The sequence below is a fragment of the Bufo bufo genome, chromosome 1 (assembly GCF_905171765.1).
Source record: "Bufo bufo chromosome 1, aBufBuf1.1, whole genome shotgun sequence".
NCBI lineage: Eukaryota > Metazoa > Chordata > Amphibia > Anura > Bufonidae > Bufo > Bufo bufo.
This window is the reverse complement of record NC_053389.1, coordinates 798,250,545-798,277,300: the sequence shown is the minus strand read 5'-3', so window position 1 is coordinate 798,277,300 and position 26,756 is coordinate 798,250,545. Positions and strand designations below refer to the sequence as shown.

Below are 26,756 nucleotides of genomic sequence, written 5' to 3'. Positions count from 1 at the left end.
CCTTACCCATGCCCTGGTACTGCGCTTGCGCAGAGGCGCCGTACCGTGGTACTGCACTTGCGCAGAGGAGCACACCCCCGGTAGTCACATGGGGTAAGGGAATCTGACAAGGTAAGGTTTTCTGACAGAACATTGGCACAAAGTGAAATTAGCAGTCACACAGCTAGAAAAACAGTTAACCCTTTGTGACAGAACAGCTCAATATTTTTAATAAAGGCCAATTGAAAAAAATATTTTTAACCACAAATGAGTAACATGCAAAAAATTTTAAAAAATTGCATCCGAAGGTGTACATAGCCTTTTGTAAGGGTACAGGGCAGTAGGAGTAGGTGCTGTGGGTGGCGAATAGTGCTGGAGTCAGTAACCAGGTCAGTGGAACATAAACAAGACTCTCTTTACTAAAGTGCAGGAATGGGGGTTGTAGTACATCCAACAGTTTAAAGACACAGTCCTAAACAGTTCACAGTGGAGATCTTCCTCGATAGCATGTATGGCCAGCAACAATGATGGGGGTTTCTTCCCTCTTTCTTTGATTATTTCTCAGCAGAATCTAAAGTTCTTCCAAATTTTTCTGTAATTCCCCGACTGATGGGTACCATTTAAGATGCTGCCTAACCACAGGAAGCATGAAGCCTCAAAAGGTTGCCTGATTACAGAGATCTATGTTCTACTCTGAGCTATGATTTTACTTACTGTGAGAGGAGTCTGGGCATAGGCAAAAGAGTCCGCTGTGTGGCTTCTCCCAGCTCGGCTTGACTCACAACTGGCTTCCTTTACTTGTCTAGGGAGAGATCTGTCAACCAAGCTAAGCAATGTAGGGAGAAGCCGCGCAGCGTACACTTCTCTCCATGCCTGGACTCTTCTCCCCATACCCATACTCTTTTAGCTATGTCTATATTATTCTTCTTGTACTATGGGGCACATTTACTAAAGCTCTAAACTGGCGTACAAAAGCGGAACAGAGGTTTTCTGCCACTCCGTTTTAAACGTGGGTGGAGCTTAGCAGAAGGGGCAGGGCCTCCTTACCAGAACATGTTTTACATCATTTTACGCTAGAACACTGGCCCAAATGATAAGAGCTCACAGCTGACCTGGATATCAGTTTCTGGCGAATGGACAGCACAAAAAATGAAAAAAACTATTATTAGGAGGCATTGCGTTATCAGAATTGCGTTTTTTCCCAATTTTACCCGATTTGGAATTTTTTGCCCCCTCCCTACTACATGGTATGCAACCGTAAATGGTTTCATTAGAAAGTACAACTTGTCCCGCAAAAAAATAAGCCTTCATAAGGCTATGTGAATGGAAAAATAAAAAAGTTAGGACTATGGGAATGCGGGGAGTGAAAAAACAAAAACGCAAAAATGGAAAATCGCAGGGTCCTGAAGGGGTTAATCATGCATCTCTTTGATGATGTCATGGTGCACAACAAATGTGATTCAATGACAAAGTCTGATTAGAAAAAGTCTGGTTGGTATAAATAAATTTACCTTTAGTGGCTTTGATTCATAATTGTAGATGATGGCTCGAATTTCAACCTGTTCGTTCCTCACTACAGAATATGGAAGTCTTAGGTCAATAAAGAAGTTCTTGAAGGCTTGGATTTCATATGGTTTGGCCACACACATGCCTGTATGGATGGAATAAGACAGATGGTGAGTATCATCATCTGACACAACACTATACTGAGTGATTGCATATTATCTTGCGGTGAAGGGAGGGAAGGGCTATAATTATACAAAAGGTAGTAGACTATGCATTGTAATATGTTACTTTGGAAAACAATCCTATTTCTAAGGCCTCATGCACACAACCATATGTATTTTGTGGTCTGTAAACTGTGGTTTGCCAAAATCCGGATACTGACTGTGTGCATCCCATAATTGTCGCTGGCCTCATTGACGTAATGCCTCTTCTTGTATGATAAGAATAGGTTATGTTTTTTGTGGGACTGATATGTGAACATAGGAATGCAGACAGCACATTTGTCGCAGCCCCATTTAAATTTATGGGTCCGTATATAATCCACAAAAAAAATTTGGAAAAAAACACAGTTGTGTGCATGAGACCTGAAGTTACAAAAATGGAAATGAGGGAAAGCTGTAACACTATTGAAGCTGATGTACAAGAGTGGCACTGTTTCTTTAAAGACAGCGGAGACCCAGTATATTGTGCCCCACCCCATTAATTTATGTTAATGTGTTTGTGTAGCAGTTGCACACAATTACCCATGGTAGTGGATGTGATTGTCAGTCATTACTGCATGGCAGTACTAAAAGAGAGGGGATTAGGATTGGGAAGCATATTTACTGCCTCACTAGCAGAGTATATTTTGGTTGCAAAGGTCATCCAATTGCATAAAGTTTCAAACCTGTTGCAAATTTTCCTCATGTGGCCCACTGCTTCCTCTGATAAGACCATGAGTGTATAAATACCGGCAGTCATCCGGCCCCATTAAGGGATACATTTTGGACAACTTGTTCAGAACAAGCTACTGCTTCTTCTAATTCTAACATGTAAAACAAGGCAGGCATCTGACCCTAATAAGGGACAATTTTTAGAACTTTTTTAAAGGGCATAACAAATCTGACAGTGCAGTGTTACTAAACAGGCTGTTTGTTAGCACCGTAAACCATGCTTTTACCCATAGCTATTTATGTCAGTGTCACTCTCTCATTAAGGCTACATTCACATGACCGTATGTATTTTGCAAAAAATACAGAAGACATCCGTGTGACATCCGTGTCGCATCCATTTTTTTTTTGCTGATCAATTGTAAGAATGCCTATCCTTGTCTGCAAAACTGACAAGAATAGGACATGCTATACATTTTTTTTGCGGGGCTACGGAACGGACATACGAATGCGGACAGCACACAGTGTTCTTTCCACATTTTTTGCGGACCCATTGAAATGAATGGGTCCTCATCCAATCCACCAAAAAAATGGAGCGGACACGGAAACAAAATGCGTTTGTGTGAATGTAGCCTAATGCTGTCTTTGCATAAAATAAAGTTTCATTAAAAGAAAATCTGAAACAAATTTCAAGAAATTTGCTCATGTCTAGTCAGCTTTTAGATTTTTACCTTTATTCTCTGATAGGCTCACGGCCAGCAGTTCCCATGTTGTGATGGAGTCCTTCAGGAAAAAGTTTGTCAGGAGCTTTGTAGAAATACTGATGAAAGATAAACACCATATTAATTAGATTCTCCACTTTTAACAATCCCTACTTATTAGAAAAGTCCCTTTAATAATAAGCTGATTGCAATGTTTTCTTCTGCTGGTACAGTACCCCAAGCTTAAATCTGTGATTTGTGGGGAACCTTGGCAGTTTAATTTTCCTGCAGTGCCGCCACAGGGGAAATAGAGCATTAGACATGTGAAACCTTTTAGTTTAGGCATTGTCTGGTTTCAGTACCCTATGGGGGTGTTTTGAGCAGTGATATAGATTGTGAACGTATGTTCTTGTTAACCTACCAAATAGTAATTACAATAAAGTATTAATATTTTTTTTTGGAGTTAATGTGACTGAAACATCAGACAACAAAGGGTTTGTTTGTAGTCTGTTACCATGGAGATACATTGTCTGTATAGGAGCTATAGATACACATTGATAGGATATTTTTAATTAAAAATGCTTACAAAGATTTTTTCACTTTAGATGTTTTGAAGCAATAAATTGGTTACAAAGTGGACATACCCTTTAAAGCAACTGACTGGTTGACTGAATGACATATTCTAGGCTATTTTTGCACCTATTGCAGGGGTAGGCAACCTCCGGCACTCCAGCTGTAGTGAAACTACAACTCCCGACATGCATACTTAATCTGCTATTCTCTGAACTCCTATAGAAATGAATGGAGCATTTCTTTTATTTTTTGTATAGTTTATTTATTTTTATTTTTCCTTCATTTTTATTTTTTTAATATGTTAATCCCCGAAATTGTTTGGGCTTTAAAGGGATATTCCAGTTACAGAACATTACCCCCATCAACAAGAGAGGAGATTACTATTTGATCAATGGGAGTCCTACCACTGGGACCTCCACCCATCACAAGAACGGTTACCTGGTGGAGTTCCCCTGAAATGGACGGAGCGGTTGGTCGGAAATGTGCTCCTCCGGAACTCTCTTAGAAATGAATGGAGCATCAGGGTCAATTTCCAACCAGCCGCTCCATCCATTTTAGGGTAACTCCACAGGGTATGGGGCCTCCTGTTCTCATGATTGGTTGAGGTCCCAGCGGTAGGACCCCCACCAATCGAATAGTTATTCCTAGGGGATAATGTTATCTAACTGGAATTCCCCTTTGATGACCAAGCAAGTTTTTTTTCATCCTCTCATTTCGCAACCCTTTTTTTTTCATCTGTGTAGCCAAGACAAGTTGTATTTTTTAATGATGCCATATGCATCAGGTTTTCAGTTTAGTTTTTTTAGTTTCATTTGTTCAGCAAATTATTTAAACTTTATTCTAAGGGTTTTATATTTTTTTTTTGTTTTACCACTTTTGAACTGCAAACACACTTTAAAAATAATTTTTTGTTGCAACATTCTGAAAGAGTACATACATTTTGACTGCTTTTGAGTAAAGGGAAAAAGAAGATGGCAGACCTGGAGCTAGGGGGTGGCAATAGGGTGACGGAGGTAACCTCCTTGATGTTGTGGTGGTAAGAGCTGTGGAGACCAGGACAAACATACTTTCTGTGGAACTTTTGTTATCATGAGTAGTTTGAATATGAAGTTTTATTCTGTCATATTCTTTTATTGCACTGTGCACTGGAGGCGGCACTTTACTGTGAAGTGCTCTATCTGTTCAGCTTCTGGATAGCCACTCCCCTCTGCTATGAGTGACAGCTGTAGCATACAACTAGGAGCTGCCACTCAGAGCAGAGGGGTAGATGCACTTAAGAAGCAGATCCTGGCAGAATAAACCTTCATATTTACACTACTCTTGATAATAAAAGCTCCACAAAAGGTGTGTACTTCTCTCCCCAGCCCCTACCTAGGGCTGTCAGTGGTTTATCATGGGAAAAACTGCTGACAGATTCCTTTAAAGAGGATACAAGGCCAGGTTTGGAGTCATCCCTGGTATCATTAAACAGAACTGTGGTCATATGCTTCTACAGACAAGGCATGCAGAATTAATGCAACACAACAAAATCTAGGCCAGTGCTTGCTGCGACACCTTTACAAATAAAGAGAAACCAAAGAATCTTGTTGCTCTCAGCAGGTGTTGATTTTCAGAGGTACTTAATTGGGCAGCAAACAACTGGCATGTTTCTGTGCCTTTAAGAAGTCACCATTGAGATCACCCTTTAAATAAAAACACTTATTGATTAGCTAAGAGTCAAGAAGTGAAATCCTTAAAGCACCTACTTGTCTGCATTAGGTGCTTCGTCCATTCTTAGAACGTTCCAGTACCAGCTTTCAGGAAAGTCACTCCTAACCAAAATATCAGCATCCGGCAAATACTCACTTTCCTCATCACCTGTACGGAAGAAACAGTTTACAAGATTAAATGGGTATTCTCATCTCGGACATATATGGCCTATCTGCAAAAAAATTCAAAAATATCTGATAGATGCTGATCCCACCCCTGAAACCCACACCAGTGTTGAGAATGGCTCTTTCCATTCCGTTTTATGGAATTTATGCAGTCTGGCAAATATGGCCGGCTGTTCCCCTTATTCCCTTAGAAGCAAAATCTTATAGCGTTTTAGTAGAAATTGTACATGAATTAGAAAAACATGGCTGCCATCTACCAGCACCACAATTGCCCATGGTTAGTGTCTAGTATTGCAGCTAGGCCTCAATGAAGTGAACAGAACTGAGCTGCGATACCACCCACAACCTGTAGACAAGTGTGGCGCTGTTGTTGGAAGAAGTGAAGCATGCTTTTCCATTCCTGTATGAACCCTTTAATTTCCTTGCCACGTGTCCACTCACTTCTGTCGTAAGTATCCGTTTCTTTCAGTATCCTCTCAGCCTTCAGCTTCATTTCAATGTATCTGCAGCAGTCCAGGAAAGCTTCCACACACTTTTCTACTTCTTGAATGAGGCGAGCGCGCCGCTCACAGCTGTGGCCCATTGGGTTGCTAATCATGCCATCATGGCAGCATTTCTTCTCCAGATCTGTGTAATTGGAGGCTAAAGGATTGAAGAAACATGTTTTTATTTTAGGACACCCATCAACACTATCAGTCATGGAAAGGACCACACGGTATGAACAGGACCAAACCCTGCTCCAGTTCCATAAATCCAATTGGTCCAGCCAGTCTGATTCTGATGCTTCTCGGTTCCCCCGATGGTCTCTGCTACATGATCCCTCTCAACACACAGAAAATAGCTACAGGCCACAGAGGTAGACCACCACGGTCACAGATTGGCTGAACAGGCATTTCCTTGTGTGTCCAGAAGGACCATAAAGCAGAGAATGGCGGAGCATCATGGAACGGGAGCCACAAGGGATCTGTAAAGTATGGCGTTTTTAAGCATTCTTGATCTATGGAAAAACATATCAACCAGACAACGTCTTTAAAATCTGATATTATATATGGCTACAGTTGGCTTGAGGACCTTGTGTGTGTGGTTCTTAATGACCTAAACCCATGCCAAAAAGGACCCAGAATTCAGTGAGACAGACCCAGGTTCCTGCCACACATCTCATGGGAAGAGATCAATCATATACTGATTTTGTTTCATGGAAATTCTCTAATACTGACTGGCACGGAAAGGGATAGCTACATGGCTGCTTGAATGGAAGCTCCTGCTGGAGGAGCAGTAAGTAATACAGGACCATGTGCAATGCGAGGAGGGTTTTGTAATATTGGGGCATTGTGTCTGATGCTGTTGTATGGGTTTTGCTGTAGAAGTAACTACTCTCTGGGTACTGCTGAAGGATTATTACATAGTCACTGCTGTACAGCTGGTATCATTTTTATTAATTTTCCTGTGTAATGGGCTTAAATGTGTAGGCTTTTCTACCTGTGCAGGGTGTAGATAAAGCCCACCCATGAAGATTGCACTGTCATTTTATATATATGTTAATATTTTTACCTTATATGCATGTTGTAAATGTGCTACAATGTCCCCTTTTGGCCACAAAGTGCGCCTGCTGCAGCAGAAGTCAGGAGGCTCATGCAAGAGGTTGCTAGACAGGAAGTGGGTCAATTATGCTGCTGACTTGAACAGTCCTTAGTAGAGGGAGCCCAGTGATGAGGGCACTGCATCTGCATTACACAGGTGGTGCAAATGGCCGAACATATTCAGTTTGTCATGGCTGCACAATTTTCAATGCATTGCTGTACAGACCCAGAAAGAAATAGAGCATATCTGGCGATTTGAGGAGAGACAAGCTGCAGAGGAGGGACAGTGAAGGTTTTCGAACATTGCCATAGATCCAGAAGAAGAGTGCCAAGAGGTTTGTGCTTATCAAGGCCGAGGAGTTAAGTGGATATATGCTTTCATGAATTAATATGTATTATAAGACTATGCTACCTATTGGAAGTCCCATGACACCACATTTTAAGATCCAAAAATAGCCGGTAATAGCCTCAAATAGTAAGTAACAAAACAAAACAAAAAACAAACAAATCTACAATTTCTCCTCCTACCCTTCTGAGTTTTGTGTTCCATCAAAGCCGCTGACGTGCTTCTTTTGCGTCTCTTAGTGTCCACACATGATGGATCTGAGAATAAAAGAGAAAATGGCCTGGAATGAAAATCATGAAAATACAGAGCAAAAAAACAACAACAACAAAACAAAAACAAAACAAATGGCTTCTTAAAGGAACATTCCAGGAAAAACTAATACACAGGCCCTTGGTTATTAAAGAGGACCTTTCACCTATTATGACACTGTGTACTAACTATACAGACATGTAGAGCGGCGCCCGGGGATCTCATTGCACTTACTATTATCCCTGGGCGCTGCTCCGTTCTCCCGCTATGCCCTCCGGTATCTCCGGTCACAAAGTTATGGTAGGCGGAGTCTGCCCTTGTTCTGCTGTAGCGCTGGCCAATCGCATTGCAGAGCTCACAGCCTGGGAGAAAATAACCTCCCAGGCTGTGAGCTCTGCGCTGCGATTGGCCAGCGCTAGAGCAGAACAAGGGCAGACTCCGCCTACCATAACTTAGTGACTGAAATCTCCGCCTACTATAACTTAGTGAGCGGAGATACATGAGGGCATAACGGGAGAACGGAGCGGCGCCCGGGGATAACAGTAAGTGCAGTGAGATCCCCGGGCGCCGCTCTACATGTCTGTATAGTTAGTCCACATTGTCATAATAGGTGAAAGGTCCTCTTTAACCACTTTGCGGCAAAAACTGTAGTGAAGAGATGAATAAAAGTCACCAATGATGGTGCATGAAATTTTTGCACAAAATTGTGTGTTTTCTTTATACTCTCATGTTTTCAAAGTGCAGGGGAAAGTGGGTGCGGTTTACTGGCAGTGATTGGGTCAAAGATACATTTACAGTATTAATAGTTAATCCAGAAAGACCCAAATGATACTTTCCATTGTTTTATGCTTAATACTCGGGGGTATGAGGGAGGAACACCCAACATAGATTTCTGTTTTGGGGATATGTGAATCTTCATGTCATGCACCTCCCTTCAGACCCTGCACTACACTATGGCTTGAAACTGTGGTCCACTAATGTGAGTACTCCTAGGTTTTGGCAAAAATGTGGTACAAGAGGAAATGATCTATATTACACTACAATTCTGGCATAAAATACAGTCTTAAAGTAAGCCAACCAATAACTGGCATAAAATTAGAAAAAAGTGTCTGTATCTTGCACAGCGGTAATCATCCAGCCCGAGCCACCATGATAAATCTGGAGCAGGTCTAGACAGCCTGTCTAATGTGTGGATAAATAAGGACAGGCTGTTAGGGACACCAAACGCTAGCTAATAGGGCCACAAAAGTCCTGTTAAGGACTGGTATAGGTGTGCTATCTATATGTGTGATACACAGAGGGGTGCGATATACTTATAATATACTTTTATAATGAGTCAAAACACATAGATCTACATAATGATCACCTGGAAGTCAGGGGCCTAGGGGCTAGGGGCTTACCAGGGCCATTTTTATATAGGGTAAGGTTCCGGACGGGGTCGCTCTTATCAGGGCGGGTGGTCTGTGGTTAGGTTATCAGGGCCAGAATAGCACCCCCTGTAGGGCAATATCAGGGACAGTTCTTTGCCCACCCTTTCCTTCAATACCACATCATCATCTAGCCCAGGGATAGATGGTTTTTGCTTTCCCTCCGGGATTCATGGATGTGCACTGGAACCCCCCGGATTGTGGTAGGACATATGGTTTCTGATTTGGTGCCGCCGAGCACTTGTTATTGCCGACCACATCTATGCTTTTTGCTTAACTTGAATCATTGAATTAATTTTCATATTGAGGGATATCATTTCCATTTACACGTCCGCAAAATGTGTCCGCATCCGTTCTGCAATTTTGCGGAACGGGTGCAGACCCATTAATTTTCAATGGGGCCGGAATGTGCTGTCCGCATCCACATTTGCGGATCCTCACTTCCCCATCCGTGCTTCCATTTTCGCAAAAAAAAATATAACATGTCCTATTCTTGTCCGCAATTGCAGACAAGAATAGGCATTTTCTATTATCGTGCCGGCGATGTGCGGTCCGCAAATTGCGGAATGCACATTGCAGGTGTCCGTGTTTTGCAGATCCGCAAAACACTTACGGACGTGTGAATGGACCCTCATAGTAACATTATTAAAGGTTACGTTTTATCTTCATATATATTCTAATGGATTGCCTTCCTTGTACATGTTATGTTAGACAGTATATTATAGAGCATTTGTATTGTGCGGCAGTTGTGTGCGGTTCTGCTGCGATACTGCAGGTATATAGAGGGACAAGCGTTATTGAAACAAATCATTTCTACTGGTGTGATATACCAGTCGCCCCCCAAAAAAACTGATTGAAGCGGGGTGTTATATACCAATATACTTTCTTTATAGTGCATTTGGGTACTGTATAGTGCATTTGCGCATGAGCGTACGTGAAAATTATATTGCCGATATTTCGCATTGAAAATAATTATGAATGGAGATCGCAAATTTGAATAATACATCTGGTATGTCACTGTCCATGTTGTGGGACTATTTGCGCACTTCTAGTAATTATTTCTTGGCTGCAAATATCAGCTGAAGGTTTTTCAGGTTCGCCTGCCGTTAAAATGAATGGGACCCGCCGTGAACTTGCGGTTCGCGAACCGTCCCGGCAGATGTTCGTCCATCACTACTAGTCAGGTACTGGTGGTTGTTTGGGAGGCAAATGTGTTCTGACCAGTTCCTTTTAAACCCCAGACCTAGTACTGCAAGATGACAATGAAAACCACTGTGCCACTATGACAAACCCTACAAAGGAAAGCCATCATTCACAATTACCGGATCTCTCTTTAGTGGTCATTCCAAAATTTGTCTGTACAGCCAGTCCAGCATCGTAAAATACTCCCATATTATCAGCACCACTTCCTGGACCACATCCAAGGTCAGATTTATCCACGATTTCCCATACCTGAGAGGCAAATAAGAACCATATAAGCTTGTCATCATAAATGTCATCAATAATGTAAATGGATATGATGGGTTTTGGTATGGTCAACAACTTCTTGGATTCACCCTGCATTTGGTATATTCACATTGTCCAACTTATTCCTACTTATTTGTTATCTACAAACGTTTGAGGACCCTATCTTTTTGGCTACAGCTTCACTTTGACACTAGGGGGGTCATTTATTAAGACTGCCATTTTAGATGCTGGTCTTAATATCCCCTAAAGCTGTTGGTGGATCTGCCAGAGTTATGTAGAGGTGCCGGTCTCTACATACCGTAACTTCGGTGGATCCACCGCCGCTTCTAAATGTAAGATAGCTTCCTTGCTGTCTTACATTTAGACCATGTTCTACGCCTAAAACAAGCCTAGAAAATGGTAAATGAGACTGGCCTACCAGCCCTCCCCATTTTTTAGACCTGGCATGAGCGGGGAAAAGTTGCAAAGGAATAATATACGCTAATATAGACGTATTTCAGGTTAGTAAATGACCCCCTAGGTCTCTATGCTCTGTGGTAAATTGTTGCATAACCACATCAGGAGAGTGATATATACACTGCTCAAAAAAATAAAGGGAACACTTAAACAACACAATGTAACTCCAAGTCAATCACACTTCTGTGAAATCAAACTGTCCACTTAGGAAGCAACACTGAGTGACAATCAATTTCACATGCTATTGTGCAAATGGGATAGACAACTGGTGGAAATTATAGGCAATTAGCAAGACACCCCCAATAAAGGAGTGGTTCTGCAGGTGGTTACCACAGACCACTTCTCAGTTCCTATGCTTCCTGGCTGATGTTTTAGTCACTTTTGAATGCTGGCGGTGCTTTCACTCTAGTGGTAGCATGAGACGGAGTCTACAACCCACACAAGTGGCTCAGGTAGTGCAGCTTATCCAGGATGGCACATCAATGCGAGCTGTGGCAAGAAGGTTTGCTGTGTCTGTCAGCGTAGTGTCCAGAGCATGGAGGCGCTACCAGGAGACAGGCCAGTACATCAGGAGACATGGAGGAGGCCGTAGGAGGGCAACAACCCAGCAGCAGGACCGCTACCTCCGCCTTCGTGCAAGGAGGAACAGGAGGATCACTGCCAGAGCCCCGCAAAATGACCTCCAGCAGGCCACAAATGTGCATGTGTCTGCTCAAACGGTCAGAAACAGACTCCATGAGGGTGATATGAGGGCCCGACGTCCACAGGTGGGGGTTGTGCTTACAGTCCAACACCGTGCAGGACGTTTGGCATTTGCCAGTGAACACCAAGATTATTAAATTCGCCACTGGCGCCCTGTGCTCTTCACAGATGAAAGCAGGTTCACACTGAGCACATGTGACAGACGTGACAGAGTCTTGAGATGCCGTGGAGAACGTTCTGCTGCCTGCAACATCCTCCAGCATGACCGGTTTGGCATTGGGTCAGTAATGGTGTGGGGTGGCATTTCTTTGGAGGGCCGCACAGCTCTCCATGTGCTCGCCAGAGGTAGCCTGACTGCCATTAGGTACCGAGATGAGATCCTCAGACCCCTTGTGAGACCATATGCTGGTGCGGTTAGCCCTGGGTTCCTCCTAATGCAAGACAATGCTAGACCTCATGTGGCTGGAGTGTGTCAGCAGTTCCTGCAAGACTAAGGCATTGATGCTATGGACTGGCCTGCCCGTTCCCCAGACCTGAATCCAATTGAGCACATCTGGGACATCATGTCTCGCTCTATCCACCAACGTCACGTTGCACCACAGACTGTCCAGGAGTTGGCAGATGCTTTAGTCCAGGTCTGGGAGGAGATCCCTCAGGAGACCGTCCGCCACCTCATCAGGAGCATGCACAGGCGTTGTAGGGAGGTCATACAGGCACATGGAGGCCACACACACTACTGAGCCTCATTTTGACTTGTTTTAAGGACATTACATCAAAGTTAGATCAGCCTGTAGTGTGTTTTTCCACTTTAATTTTGAGGGTGACTCCAAATCCAGACCTCCATGGGTTGAAAAATTTGATTTTCATTTTTTAATTTCTGTGTGATTTTGTTGTCAGCACATTCAACTATATAAAGAACAAAGAATTTCAGAAGAATATTTAATTAATTCAGATCTAGGATGTGTTACATTTGTGTTCCCTTTATTTTTTTGAGCAGTGTACATTTCTCTTTATAGTTTTGAGACGTCAACATATCTACAGCTTCTCACCTTTCTTTGAATCAGTTTATACTTGCTGTTTACTGTGAAGACACCTTTATCGACTGCCACCAGTGCAATGGTGGAATTATAATTTGCTTTTACAGTCAGTTTTACTAGATCTTGAGGTTTTGCAATGTTTCTGTCGGTCTGCAGGGTCAGCTGTGGATCAGAAGAAGCATAGAAATACAATTAGCTGTGAGTTTCAAAAGAATGAATAGATGGGATCTAAAAAATTCCCCATGCAATGCAAAATATTAAGGTTCTGGTATGTTGGCGGTCTTCTGGTTTGAACCATCTCATCCGATTAGAGGTCAACTTTAACCCCTTATTGAACAGCCTGTTTTGAGCCTTATTGACCAAGTGTTTTTCTTCCTATTTTGGGGGAAGAAAGGGATGCAAATAAGGTCTTAACAAGCTCTGCCTCTGATGCCACAAGATGTAAGGCAGCTTTCCTATAAGTCATTGCTCAAAACTTTAAATAGGCCTTGAGACATGACTCGGATATTATATAAGCCAGCACCTCATCTGCAGACAGATGTTTCGGGGTGATTGCCTCTCATCAGTGCAGAGCAGAGAGTTCTGTCTTAACTGGGTAAGAGGCCTAAGTCAGGATTTCTCCTTGGACTCTTCCCAAAATTCCAGAGGAGACATGTATGGCCGGCCTATAAGTCTCCTCACACCTACTAACTCTTTCACGCCCAGAGTTTTTGTTTTGTGCTCCCTGTTGTACTTTCCAATGCCACCATTTAATATTGCATATGATGTAGTGAGAAACGGGAAAAAAATTCCAAATGGGGTGAAATTGCAAAAAAAAAGCAATTCCGCCACAGTTTTATAGGTTTTTTATTTAAGGCATTCGATGTACGATAAAAATAACTGGTTACTTTTAATTCTACAGGTCAGTACGAATCCAGCGATATCTTATATGTATAGTGTTTCTTGCATTTTTAAAGTGATAAAAAAATTAAAAAGTGGGAATTTTTTTTTTTTTTTGTCGCCATATTTTGACCCCTATAACTTTTTTGGAATTATGTGTACGGAGCTGTCTGGGGGCTCATTGTTGGTGGGGCGATCTGAACTTTTCATTGATACCATTCTGGGGTGTGTATGACTTTTTGATCACTTTTTATAAACAATTTTGTAGATAATGAAGCGACCAAAAAACTGCGAATCGGCCATTTGGATGTTTTTTTTCTGTTTTGCTGTTTGCCATATGGGGAATATATTTTTATATTATGGGCGTTTTCCCACATCGCGACACCCATGATGTGTAATTTTTTTATTTATTTTTAGTTCTTTTATTTTTATTTTGGGAAAAGGGGGGTGATTTGAATTTGAATGAACTACCATCCAAAAACACAGTTGCAACAAGTCTGTGTGGCCACTTTTTATATTTTTATTATTTTTTTTTTATGTGTGCGCTCCGCATGATATATACCTGGGTCAATAATTAATGTACAATATTTTGATGTATCTTTTAATAATATTTTAATGAATGTTTATACAAATGGTGAATTAATAAAATACAGATGATTTGTTGAGAGACAGTCTCATTAATAGATCATTTTTAAAATGTGTTATCTTACCGTTCCTATACAATCTTCCACCATGTGCACCCACAGGGAGTCAGAGACTATCTCTCTGTTAACAGTGTAATATGCAACAATACGGAATGATGGCATCAAGTCCTCAGTGATGAGCAGTGGCACGCTGACCAGGTTCTGGCCACCCAGACGACTATACTTGCCCACTTTCATTATTCGGCCTTTGCTTAGTATCTGGAAAAGTAGGAAGTCATGGTATCACATATCAATGATTGTATATCAGCTCTAACATTGCAATCCAATCTAATACCTGCAGATCTCACTCCTGATCTGATTTCTAAAGATTATATTTGGGGCTGTATTGCAGCTCACAATCCCAGTAGTTTTTCAGTTAGTGTTGAGTGAATTGAAGTATCTTAAGTGGACTTCAATACGAATTTCAGGAAAAATTTGATTTGTCACGAAGTTTAATTTCCTTGCACTTTGTGTCAATGAATCAATTTTTCCTAAAATGGTGTCTGAAATTTTTTTATTAATACTCACCTCATCCACTTTCTTTTGGAGTAGCTGTCCACTCCCATCTTGATTGAAGAAAAACCACCAAAGGACCTGTGGCGAGCGTGATGACTTCACCATGTGATCACGCTTGGCGCACGCGGTGACGTCACTGATTATGTCACCACGTGCTCCCAGCGTTATCACATGGTGGCATCATCAAGCTGGCCGCAGGTCACGTGGCGGGCTTTTTTCAATCAAGACAGGAGCGGACTGCATCTCCCCGAGCAAGTGGATGAGATGAGTATTATTTTAACCCCCGATTAACTCCTGGAAGACTGAAAGACTGAATTTGAGTCACAGATGTGAGGGGTTAAGTGAAGGGAGGTGGCACAATTGCTGTTCCCTGTCATTGCACTGGCTCCATACAATGGAAAGCAATTCTTGACAAAGCAATTTGTAAAAAAAAAACGAATTTCTTGTTGAAGTTTGGCGAAGCAGTCGAATTGAATTTATCAAAACATTTCTCATCTTTGGAACAAGCTGTGGCTCATATCTCTAGCTGCTATAGAGCCTTAGATAGAGCCATTAGTAGGACATCTCATACCTCTTTGACTTATGAAGAGAAAATTGCCAGCAAATACTGTAGTCAGTACAAATTATATACCAGCATTGGCCTCCTGCTGGTAATATGGGATATGGTGGTGGTCTACTGGCCAGTAGGAAACCCTAAACTTCCATATGAAAGCATCATGTGACCACGGGAGGGAGGAGGGCTTGCCCATAGCCACCTTGATTGGCTAACAGTCTGCCAGTCAATCAGATGAGCTGGATATTGGCTAGTCCTTCAGGTTCTGGGCTAGCTCAGAAGCACAGACACCATTGTGAGATCATCCAGCAATGTGAGAGGATTGTCTGGCCGCTCTGGCAGATACAAATTACAGACGGCACCAGTCTTAGAGTGTTGCGGGGATAGTTTAGGGATATATTTAGTTAGGTACAGTAGATTAAATAAATAGGTAGAAAAGTCCGTGTTTTATCAGTAGAGAGGTATACTGTAGGAGAGCGGAGAGTACTCTGAGTGTGACGGCAGCTAGAGCTGTTCATGTAATGCACTTACATGAATCCTGCAGTGACTGCAACATACATTTTTTTTCTGTCCATGATCAGCCAGACTTTTTTTCCACATGGGATATGCTGCTCAATTGTGCCCTTTTCTTTCTTAAAGCCAATTTCAATTTTAATTCAGCGCATTTTACTGCATTAATATACCAGTTTATTTCAGCACATTTTATATAATTTATATATAACTTTAATGAAACATATTTTACTGCATTAATGTACCAGTTTAATTCAATGTATTTTAATATTGATAATACACCTGTTTAATTCAACGTATTTTACTGCATTAATATACAAGTTTAATTCAACGCATTGAACTGTTAAAGAGTCACTGTACTTTTACACATTTTCATTTCATTTTAATGGAGACTGATGTAAATAGCAAGTTATAAACCCATTTATTAAAAAAAAAATCTACCTGCATCCATCTGAAAAATGCTGTAAAGTCATGACCACTGCCTAATTTACAGTCCACTGCCTGTCCAGGCAAGATCCAACCTTAGTAACAGAGACACAGAAAATGGCTCACAGGAAATAGGAAGATTTTGGAGCTAGCTGAGGCTGATAAAAATGCTGCTTCTAAACAGCTTTTGAAGATTATAGGAGCCTACTGAGTGTCTGTAAGTGTGATTTCTCCCTCCTTATTTGTTCTGTCAGCGCTGGAGTTGAAAACAAACATAGTAGGAAGTAAAAGAAAGGACATCACAGCAGCACAGTGCTGCCAGATTCCAGAGAAGAGAGACACCCCCTGCTTCTGAGTGTAATGCATCTAGCTATGCAGCTGAACCAGGGAATAATATGGCTGAAAGAGACACAAGGGAAGTCCCAAAAGACCTGTCCCTTCATAATATAAAGAAGAACAGCCATTATACAAACTTTTTTTGAAAGATCAGGTACGCTTTAAAGGTGCCATGACAAAGGGTGTCCCATTAATATGCACTGCTCATTCATTCCATTGGTCAATTTTCCATCCAGCCCACAAAAAATGAACAAAGGAATGAATGATTAATAGTGCATATTAATAAAGCTAACTTTAATTCCTACAATTACATATTTAACCTTTAAACCAAATCCAAAATCTCATGGATTTTATTGAAGTGAATAAATCCAAAAAAGCACAAGTTTAAACTAAATGGTTTCATTTTTTCTCAAAAACAATTAATCTTATAAAAGTAATTTTTTTTCCAATAGATTCATGGAAATAGATGTAAGTAATTTTTTTTCCAATAGATTCTTTTCCAATAGATGTTTTACACATTAATTACTGTAACATGCAGAAAGTTAACAATGCGGTATGATTAGTTTCGTACCCTGCCACTGCGATGTTACTCTGTTGGGCTAAGCCCATCATGATACAAGGACTAGAATCTTCATGGAGCCTAATATCCTGCATGGTGCCCAAATAACAGTGGCATAACACAAAAGAATCACACAATACCACCTTACAGCGCTCACATTATACCAACACACAGATAATAGCTTCATACATGATTTTGAGCAGTAGTCTATGTAGTACTCTATTTGGTAGTTATTGAACCAAAGTTTACTTACCAAGTAGGTGAAATGGTTGATCTGATTCTGGACTGCAACATTTGTATTCAAGATATTAAAATTGATAAAAATTTGTGTATTGGGTTCCACGACATTATTTGGGACTTCAATGTGAAGGTAGTTGCCTTGTCCACTTAATGATTTATAGGCCACCACTGTTGTTTCTCCAGATGCCTGCATGTTGTCTGCTAACCCGGGCACATCTGTTCTCACCTATGGATTTGTTAATACAGCAGAATGAGACAAAGACTTTTGGATGGGGATTGTTCTTAAACTATTGTTTGCCCTTGTTCCAGCCACCTGTGGTGCAAACCCTTGAAGCCCCTGCTGTCCCATAGAGAAGGAATAGAGCATGGTTGAACTGCCACTTTATCGGATCAAAGGGACCCTTATCCTTGGGATCGGTGGGCGTTTTAGGGTTAGGACCACCAGCGATCAGTTAGCTATTCCCTATCCTGTGGATAGGGGATAACTTTTAAACTTTCCACAACATTTTAACACTTGTAATGACAAAACCAGAAATTACCTTCTTAACCTATTGGCGACCAAGCTCCGTAAACTTATGGTGTGGAATGAAAGCTCCTGTTCCTGCAATCTAGCAGGTGCAGGCTGGGTCCCCCATGATTTATGACCACTTCTGCTATCTTCTTTCATTGGTACATAGCGTTTAATGAGTGGTATGCAGTGAGAAGAGGAAGAGGCTATGTCGGTTCCTCTATTCCTCTATAGGACCCGGCAATCACATAATAGTCAGTAAAATCTAAGGCAGAGCAGCGCTGCAGAGCCAGATAAGTTCTGCATGTGTACAGTGCCACAATTAGGGGGTAGGTTTCTCCTTTAACTGAGGCTCCTTTGGGTGACCCAATTACAGTGGAAATGTGCGATATATAAAAAAAAAAGTGTCTATATTTCCAGAGGTCTTTAAAGTGCCCCCCAGAGTACTTCTTATGATCTCTTAGGGTACATATTATGTGTAAAATTTTAAAAAAAATAAAAAATAAGTAAAGATAAATAATAAAATACAAATAAGAAAAAAAATACCAAAGGAAAAAAAAATGCCAACAAAACCAAAACCATTACCATAATCATACTGTTCACTCAAAATTATTCCTATTATATATCAAAATGGAAAAAAAAATGCCTTTTTTATTTTTTGCCATTTTTGCTACATTATACCTCTCCAGAACATGTTATTTAGGGCGAGCCCATACTACCATCCCTACTATACCGCTGTTGGACCATGTACAAGCAGTGCCAGCTTAACCCATTCATATTAGTAGATGTAATGTTAGTAGAATAAGTGGTACATCAGGTGACCATGATTATGCCGTAGTGATTGGCTGATAATACAACCCATTAAGCAGTGGGACCCCTTCCCATCTGGTGTCACCTCAGTAAACACTGGTATCAGCCTTCTAATTAGGGTCATAAAATAAATAAGTTATAACTGTAATACTTATTTTCCCAAAGTTTAGGTGTAGGATAGATAAAAGACACAGATCAGGTAAACCAGGGCAAATAATTTGGCCTAATGTGTTTTGGAGCCCATGGCCATCTAGGAAAAATGCAGTACCTTTGTAAAGTTGAGGAAGACCAAGAGGAGGCTATCACCCTGTTACTACCAGGTTGACCTGCAGTTGCAATGTACTATGTCATGATTTTAAGACCATATGGACCATCATAGCCTCAATTATCCACTGCAACCAAAACAATGTCAACCAGAATATTGTATTAATAGTAAAATAATACTCACGGATATTTTTAAAGAGTTTATATTTGCGGCCATGTTCAATCTCAGTCTCACCACTCCATCTTGATTAGTTATACCTTGGTCCTTTTGGTTTGCCACCACCATGATGTTTCTTGCAGGAGAACCATCTGGGTTGTTTACCATAAGCTACATGGAAGCAAAAAATGAAAAACCATTAACAGTAAACCCAAAAGTTTTTACCCAACTGTTTCTTTGTGGAGATCCCTCGTGGTCTTCTAATAGCTGAAGGCTTTTTGCTAGGTTTGGCAACCTGACAACCAATCACATGAGCGAGCTGCAAACCACTTCAATTGGATGTTGTAGTTTTTCTTATTCTGCTTGACAAGTGGCTCGGTTCTGACTTTTTGCCATGTAGTCCACGACAGCATAGGATTCGGATGCAGCTAAGTAGAGGGCAATAGGTAGCCTCTTGCATTGAAATCTTTGGACAATTCCATCAGACGGGCTAAATCTTGCTTCATAATAGCATGCTGTACTGTAAATATCATATAGAGCAAAAATACAAACCTCAAGATCAAGTGGCATTCCAGGCTTAAAATACTTGGATGTTCTGCTAAAGATAATTTCATATGGAGATTTCACAATGTGAATGTCATCCAACTCCGCTTCTACAAAGTCAGTGCCTGTAATGGAAAGAATTGCATTCATTTGCATAAAATTTTCTAATAGAAAAATAATTTATCTCATATCACTCCAACGAAGATCTCCTGATGCACTCTTCTCCTGGACTGATATATTCTACCTATGCTTTTGATGAATAGTACATGAGGCCAATCGTATTTCAAACCATGGCCATTAGAGAGATCCTCTGCTTTGGAGTAGAAGGGTCCTTTGCAGGAACCACGAGTGATCAGCTGGAATCTGTGGTAGACCTGGCAATGTTTAGTTTCCATGCAGTGCCACCACAGGTGAAAATAAGCATTATGCAGTTTACATTCAAATCAATGGATTGTCTGTATAATGCAGGACAGCACAGGTCCTCCAGAGAGACACTCTTTGTAAGTGCTCTCCATTCAGGCCAAGACATAAGGATCCTTAATAAAGGACCCCCTCATTTAATGTAGATTTCCTTAAAGGGGTTATCCAACCCCTATAATGACCCCCCCCCCCAAATTCCAGGCCCCTCATATACATTATACTTATCTTCTCCCCAGCACGATCCGAGCAACAGGGAGATGCAGTGGCGGCCATGCAGGGATCCGGAGCATCGCAGGTGCCCGGGAGCAGGTAAGTATAATGTATACGAGTGTTCTGAGCATTGGGGTGGTCATTATAGGGGTTGGATAACCCCTTTAACCGGTTGTGTGAAAAACTGTTTTCTAAGTTGGACAATTCCTTATTGTAAAAAACTATGTCTGCTTTCCTAAGTCTACTCGGCTAGGATATATTTCCTCTATATGTTGGGACAGTGCATCAGTGTGTATATATGAAATCGAATTTTGTTTCAGGAAAACTGCATTTTTTTGAGAACCTGCAATGAAAATTGCAGGCATGTGCCAGAAGCAAGGGGTTAATTGCCACGCAGGCCTCAACACTGGACTGATGCATGGGTCAGCATGGGGGTCACGCCTAGGATGTCCCCATTTATTGTCAATGACCTCAGGGTCAGAGCATACAGAAACCACTGCAGGAATGTCACAGTCACTCATATTGAGAGGACCAGGAAATCTGTGGGGTAGTTAGCTAGGAAGTGAAGGTAAGTAAAAGTCGCAAATTGATGCACTATGCTAGGTACTTAGGACCTAGATAGAATTTGGAGCAGAACACCAGTAGCCAAGGGTGAGTGCTAAACAAGGGCAACCAACCATAGCGCTTCCTACCCCTTCCAACCACAAGTCATCAGACCTTTAATGGCCCAAGTCTGGAGGATGATAGACCAGGTTGGCACAGTAAAAACAACAATGTAGAGGATGGTGTGCTGGGATTTGCTGAGGAGAGACAGTCAGCAAATATATAGCATATAGATTTGGCTAGTAGAGAGTAACACCTGATCACTGTGATGCATAAGGGTGCGTCACATGGAAGGACCAACGGCCTATGTCCATGCTGATGTACAGGGTGCACACCATGTGGAGGGACTCTGTGGCCTACACTAAGTTGTATTGTCACCTTCATAACTACCACCTGTGGGGGCCGTAGAGCAAAGATGTTGATGGTAATTTCCCTGGGTTGAGGGCAGCATTTCAGGGCATAGACCGGGAGCAGCTACTGTCACATAATAATACTGAGGATAAATGGGAGAGCTTTAAATCCACATTGAGTAATTGCACAAAAAATGTATTCCTTTAGGTAACAAGTATAAACAGCTAAAATAAAACCTCCCATGGCTTACAGTGTAAAAAGCGCAATAAAAGACAAAAAAAGGGCATTTAAAAAATACAAATCTGAGGGGTCAGCTGTAGCGTTTGAAGATTACAAAGGGCTTAATAAAATCTGTAAAAAGGAGATAAAATTAGCAAAAATACAAAATGAACAGCAGGTGGCTGAAGAGAGCAAAAAAAAAATCCCAAAAAATGATTTAAATATATAAATGCTAAAAAACCAAGGTTCGAGCAGGTAGGTCCCTAAATAATGGTAAGGGGGAGGTAGTCACTGAAGATAAGGAAAAGGCAGAGTTACTAAATGTTTTTTTAGCTCTGTGTATACAAAAGAAGAGAAAGGAGCTGATATCTGTGGTGCTGGGGCTGTTAGTACATCCAGTAATATATTGAATTGGCTAACTGTAGATATGGTCCAAGACAAGTTAAATAAAGTAAATGTGAACAAGGCTCCGGGTCCAGATGGATTACACCCAAGAGTGCTAAAAGAGCTCAGTTCAGTCATTGCTGTGCCCCTGTTTATAATTTTTAAAGATTCTCTAGGTACTGGTACCTTGCCAAGTGAATGGCGCAATGCAAATGTGGTGCCCGTATTCAAAAAAGGATCTAGGTCCTTCACAGGTAACTATAGACCTATAGGCTTGGAAAGTATAGTTTGTAATTGGATTGAAAACTGGCTGAAGTACCATGTCCGGAGAGTGGTGATCAATGATTCCTATTCAGAATGGTCCAGGGTTATAAGTAGTGACCCCAAGGTTCAGTGTTGGGCCCTCTATTATTTAATTTATTTATTAATGATATTGAGGATGGGATTAATAGCACCATATCTATTTTTGCAGATGACACTAAGCTGTGTAGTACTGTACAGTCTATGGAAGATGTCCATATACTACAAGCTGACTTAAACACTCTGAGTGATTGGGCATCAACTTGGCAAATGAGGTTTAATGTGGATAAATGTAAAGTTATGCATCTTAGTAGTAATAATTAGTGTTGATCACAAATATTCGAATTTCCAATTTTTATCGCGAATATAGGTACTTCGAAAATTCGCGAATATTTCGAATATTCGTAATTTCGAATATTCTTTTTTTTTTTTTTTTTATATTCGATTTTTAAAAAAAAAATCAGTATACATGATCCCTCCCTGCTTCTAGCTTGTGGGCCAATAAGAAGGCTGCAATATACTTGACTTTAGGAGTAGTGTTGTTTGCGAATTTTGCTCTTTTTTTTTCGAATATTCGCTATATTGCTATATATTCTTGTTTTAGCAATATAGCGAATATTCAAAAAAAAATGAATGTAGAGCAATTTAGCTAATATAGTGCTATAATCTTTTTTTTTATAGTTGTAATTTTTTTCCAATCTGATCTTCAGATTACAAAAAAATTACAACCATTAGACAAAGAAGATTATAGCACTACATTAGCTAAATTGCTCTATATTCGTTTTTTTCGAATATTCGCTATATTGCTATATATTCTTGTTTTAGAATATTACGAATATTCTAAAAAACAAAGTTATAGCAATATAGCGAATATTCGGGAAAAAAAATGAATATAGAGCAATTTAGCTAATATAGTGCTATAATATTCTTTGTCTAAAAGTTGAAAAATTCGCAATAAAAATTTGAAAATTCGCATATTACCCGATCATTACCTTGCCGATTTTTGGATTAAAAAGAATCGTAGAATATAACGAATATTCGAATTTGCGAATATTCGACGAATATTCTACGAAATATTCGACGAATATTCTACGAAATATTCGCGAAATATTGCAAATTCGAATATGACCCCTGCCGCTCATCACTAGTAATAATCTCTGTGCTTCATATGTCCTAGGTGATGGAGCACTGGGGGAGTCACTTATAGAGAAGGATTTGGGTGTCCTTTTGGATGGTAGATGAAATTACAGCATACAATGTCAATCAGCTGCTTCTAAGGCCACCAGGATATTTTCATGCATTATAAGAGGCATGGACTCGCGGGGCAGGGATGTAATATTACCACTTTACAAAGTGTCAGTGTGGCCTCATCTGGAATATGCAGTCCAGTTCTGGGCACCAGTCCATAGAAAGGACGCACTGCGGCTGGAAAAAGTACAGACGAGAGTGACTAAACTAATAAGTGGCATGGAGGGTCTCAGTTATGAAGAAAGATTAAAAGAATTGAATTTATTTTGTCTAGAGAAGAGACTTCTAAGGGGGGACATGATTAACCTGTACAAATCTATAAATGGGCCATACAAAAAAAATACGGTGAAAAACTCTTCCATGTAAAATGCCCTCCGACTGGAGAGGAAAAAGTTCAGTCTCTAGAAGCGTCAAAGCTACTTTACTGTAAGAACTGTGAATCTGTGGAATAGACTTCCTCAGGACGTGGTCACAGCAGGAACAGTGGACAATTTTAAAAAGGGTTTAGATGAATTCTTAAAAGTAAATGACATTAATGCTTATGAAAACGTGTAGAAATCTGAGACACACTTCCTTCTGAGATTTGAGTCTCCACCTGTCCCTTGGTTGAACTTGATGGACTTATGTCTTTTTTCAACCGTATTAACTATGTAACTATGATGCTCTTTGAGTTGGGTGTAACGCCAACATTTACTTCAGACGTAAAACACACCATCTTACTATTCAGCTTTCACACTCATGAAGACATTTTATCATGTGATTCTTTTAGTAAGCAATTTCCAAACCTAAGTCAGTGATGACTGTCACCGAAACGTAGAGCTTGTACTCTAGCAAATCGTCTTTGTTGACAGACTTTATTAGGTCTCCTCTTAGAAGTTTTACTTCTTCCCCTATTCCATCAGAAATCTAGACAGGGAAACATAATTAACCAAAAGAAAAAAATTAAGGAATATTTTAGATGTGAAATAAAGACAATGATATCATAGCATACATAAAATTGTTATTTCGGACAATCATATAGTTCTAAATTACCACAAATTATTGTGGAATTAATTAATTTAATTTGTAATACCATGTCTAGTCACATAGATTGCTGTAGCAGAATAAAAATCCTATTTGGAATATCACACATACTCCCCCTAGTAGTAAAATATGTATTGCAGTATTTACATTTGCTGCTCTGTAAAACACAAAACTAATGCAATGAATATAGGTAGAGGTGAGCGAATTTCATGTTATGAAACTCGTTCACGCTTCATTTGGTGGTAAAAGCAGAATTGCGTTATGGTTTCCATTACCACGGACCATAATGCAATTCTATGACGGAATACATAACGGAATGCCTTTAGAGGCATTCTGTTATTCATTCCATCATATTAGAAGTCTATGGCCTGCATAACGGATCCGTCACGTTTCCGTTATGTAAAGGACTGGATAACGGAAACGGGATGGATCCATTTTGCAGCCCATAGACTTCTATTATGACGGAATGAATAGCTGAATGCCTCTAAAGGCATTCCATTATGCATTTTGTCATAGAATTGCGTTATGGTCCGTGGTAACGGAAACCATAACGCAATTCTGCTTTTACCGCCAAAGCTCATCTCTAGATATAGGCATAAAGGCATAAACACTGTCAAGTAGATTAACATTTTTGCATGCTTCACCTGAATGTTGTGGTTTTCCCACCTACTTATCTCCCTGTCTATGACATTTTTCTTAACCCAACAGATTACCGTAACTGACACCTACACTCCATTTTCCAAGCATGGTGCCAGTGTAGGGCAAATGCCAAATCCAACAGAAGGTAACACCATGGCACTCGCTGTATTATACATTGCAATTTTATTAATACATTGAAAATCAGTAAGATCCAGATATAATGATCAAGCAATATCAGAAGAAGCTCATATCATGTAAAGTACATTTCGGTCAAGAAAAGACTTTCCTCAACTATATGAGCCTGGTGTTTAAAATTGAGGCTCTGGCTTTCTGGACCCCTCTTTCTGAACCCATTCTACCCTAACCTCATGAAAACGACCATCCAAAATATGGATTGCACCTGGAAGGACCTGGATGATTGGGTTCTCAAAAAAGAGGCCAAAATGCATATAATATAATTTATCCTATAAAAACTGATCTTCATAAAGCGGTAGTTTTTCTTAGAGTTGATCTTTTGGATGGATTGCTCCCTGACTTTCCAGGTCCAGGTAGCACCAAAATAATTTCTTTAGACTAAATTTGTGGTGGCCATTCTAATCACAGTTAATAACTACAACCACCATCAAACACCACTGAGTCTGACAGACTGATATGATAGAAAAGTCATCATACTACGACTTAACGTCTGGTCAGCTTGCCTCTCCATCAGTTATACTGACTCATTCTAGCCATCAACAATCAAGTAACCTATATGAATCCCACACCCTTAATACGTGCTTGATCCCTTTATCTACACTTCCCCTTGCTCCAATTTATCATCTTTTCCCTTTTTAATATCCCTCTAAGAACACTTTCCATCCAGCTAAACTTTCTTCAGATTTTTTTTTACAATTAACAAACAGAAGTTTTATGGTCATTTTTTGCATTTCTTAGGTCACTGGTCCATAATCAACAGGTAAATATGACCTGAATTATTATACCAGGTATTGGCAATTTCATTTATTGCAGATATGTCTTAACTATGCCAATTTGAATGGTATAACAATAGTCAAGTCTACTGATGATGTCTTGTTTCTCCACATTTAATATGCCTTTCCTACATTTTCGATTTTACTCTGCGTCTCGAACATCATTTAAAGTTGAATGTGGTTCCCAAGGTACAAAAGGTTGGGTCTAATCAAGTTAGTTAATCATATTACACTTTCTGAAGTTTGAATGCCTACACCCTGATATCCTTTCATTCATTCAATATAAGAGTTTTTAATAAACTATTTTACAGTACCTGAATTGTTCTCAGTGAGTCTGTGATACCTCTCTTTTGATTGTCCTTCTTTAGGCCAAAGATAACAAAGGCTTGACCGTTAACTGGTTTCTTATAAATGTACCTAAGCATTGGAGAAATATTGGGTCAATAGAAGTGAGTTTCCAGTAGTCAATTAGACAAATCTTTTGCTTCCACATCAAATCACATTGGATATGTATGGCCCGCCACTATTTGGCATATAATAAGCCATGACATCTGTAGACACCTCTTGGCATCCCTGCAAGTCAGCTGTTTGAGGAACCTGTGGTGCTCACCAGAGCTCTGGTGAGCTCCATGACTTTCACA

At 40.4% G+C, this 26,756-nt stretch overlaps 1 protein-coding gene across 1 annotated transcript in view; it reads right to left on the bottom strand.

Annotated features, from left to right (window-relative positions):
* Positions 1-26,756, bottom strand: part of LOC120988569 (venom factor-like) — a 117,913-nt gene that overhangs the window by 73,829 nt on the left and 17,328 nt on the right. The window contains exons 8-20 of the mRNA XM_040416103.1: positions 26,430-26,532; positions 24,271-24,391; positions 19,760-19,875; positions 19,235-19,378; positions 17,482-17,694; positions 14,356-14,547; positions 12,779-12,928; positions 10,427-10,556; positions 7,611-7,685; positions 5,944-6,144; positions 5,374-5,485; positions 3,086-3,174; positions 1,491-1,630 (exon numbers count right to left, since the gene is read on the bottom strand). Of these exons, the coding sequence (XP_040272037.1) occupies positions 1,491-1,630; positions 3,086-3,174; positions 5,374-5,485; positions 5,944-6,144; positions 7,611-7,685; positions 10,427-10,556; positions 12,779-12,928; positions 14,356-14,547; positions 17,482-17,694; positions 19,235-19,378; positions 19,760-19,875; positions 24,271-24,391; positions 26,430-26,532 (1,786 nt within the window). The remainder of the gene's footprint in view (positions 1-1,490; positions 1,631-3,085; positions 3,175-5,373; positions 5,486-5,943; positions 6,145-7,610; positions 7,686-10,426; positions 10,557-12,778; positions 12,929-14,355; positions 14,548-17,481; positions 17,695-19,234; positions 19,379-19,759; positions 19,876-24,270; positions 24,392-26,429; positions 26,533-26,756) is intronic.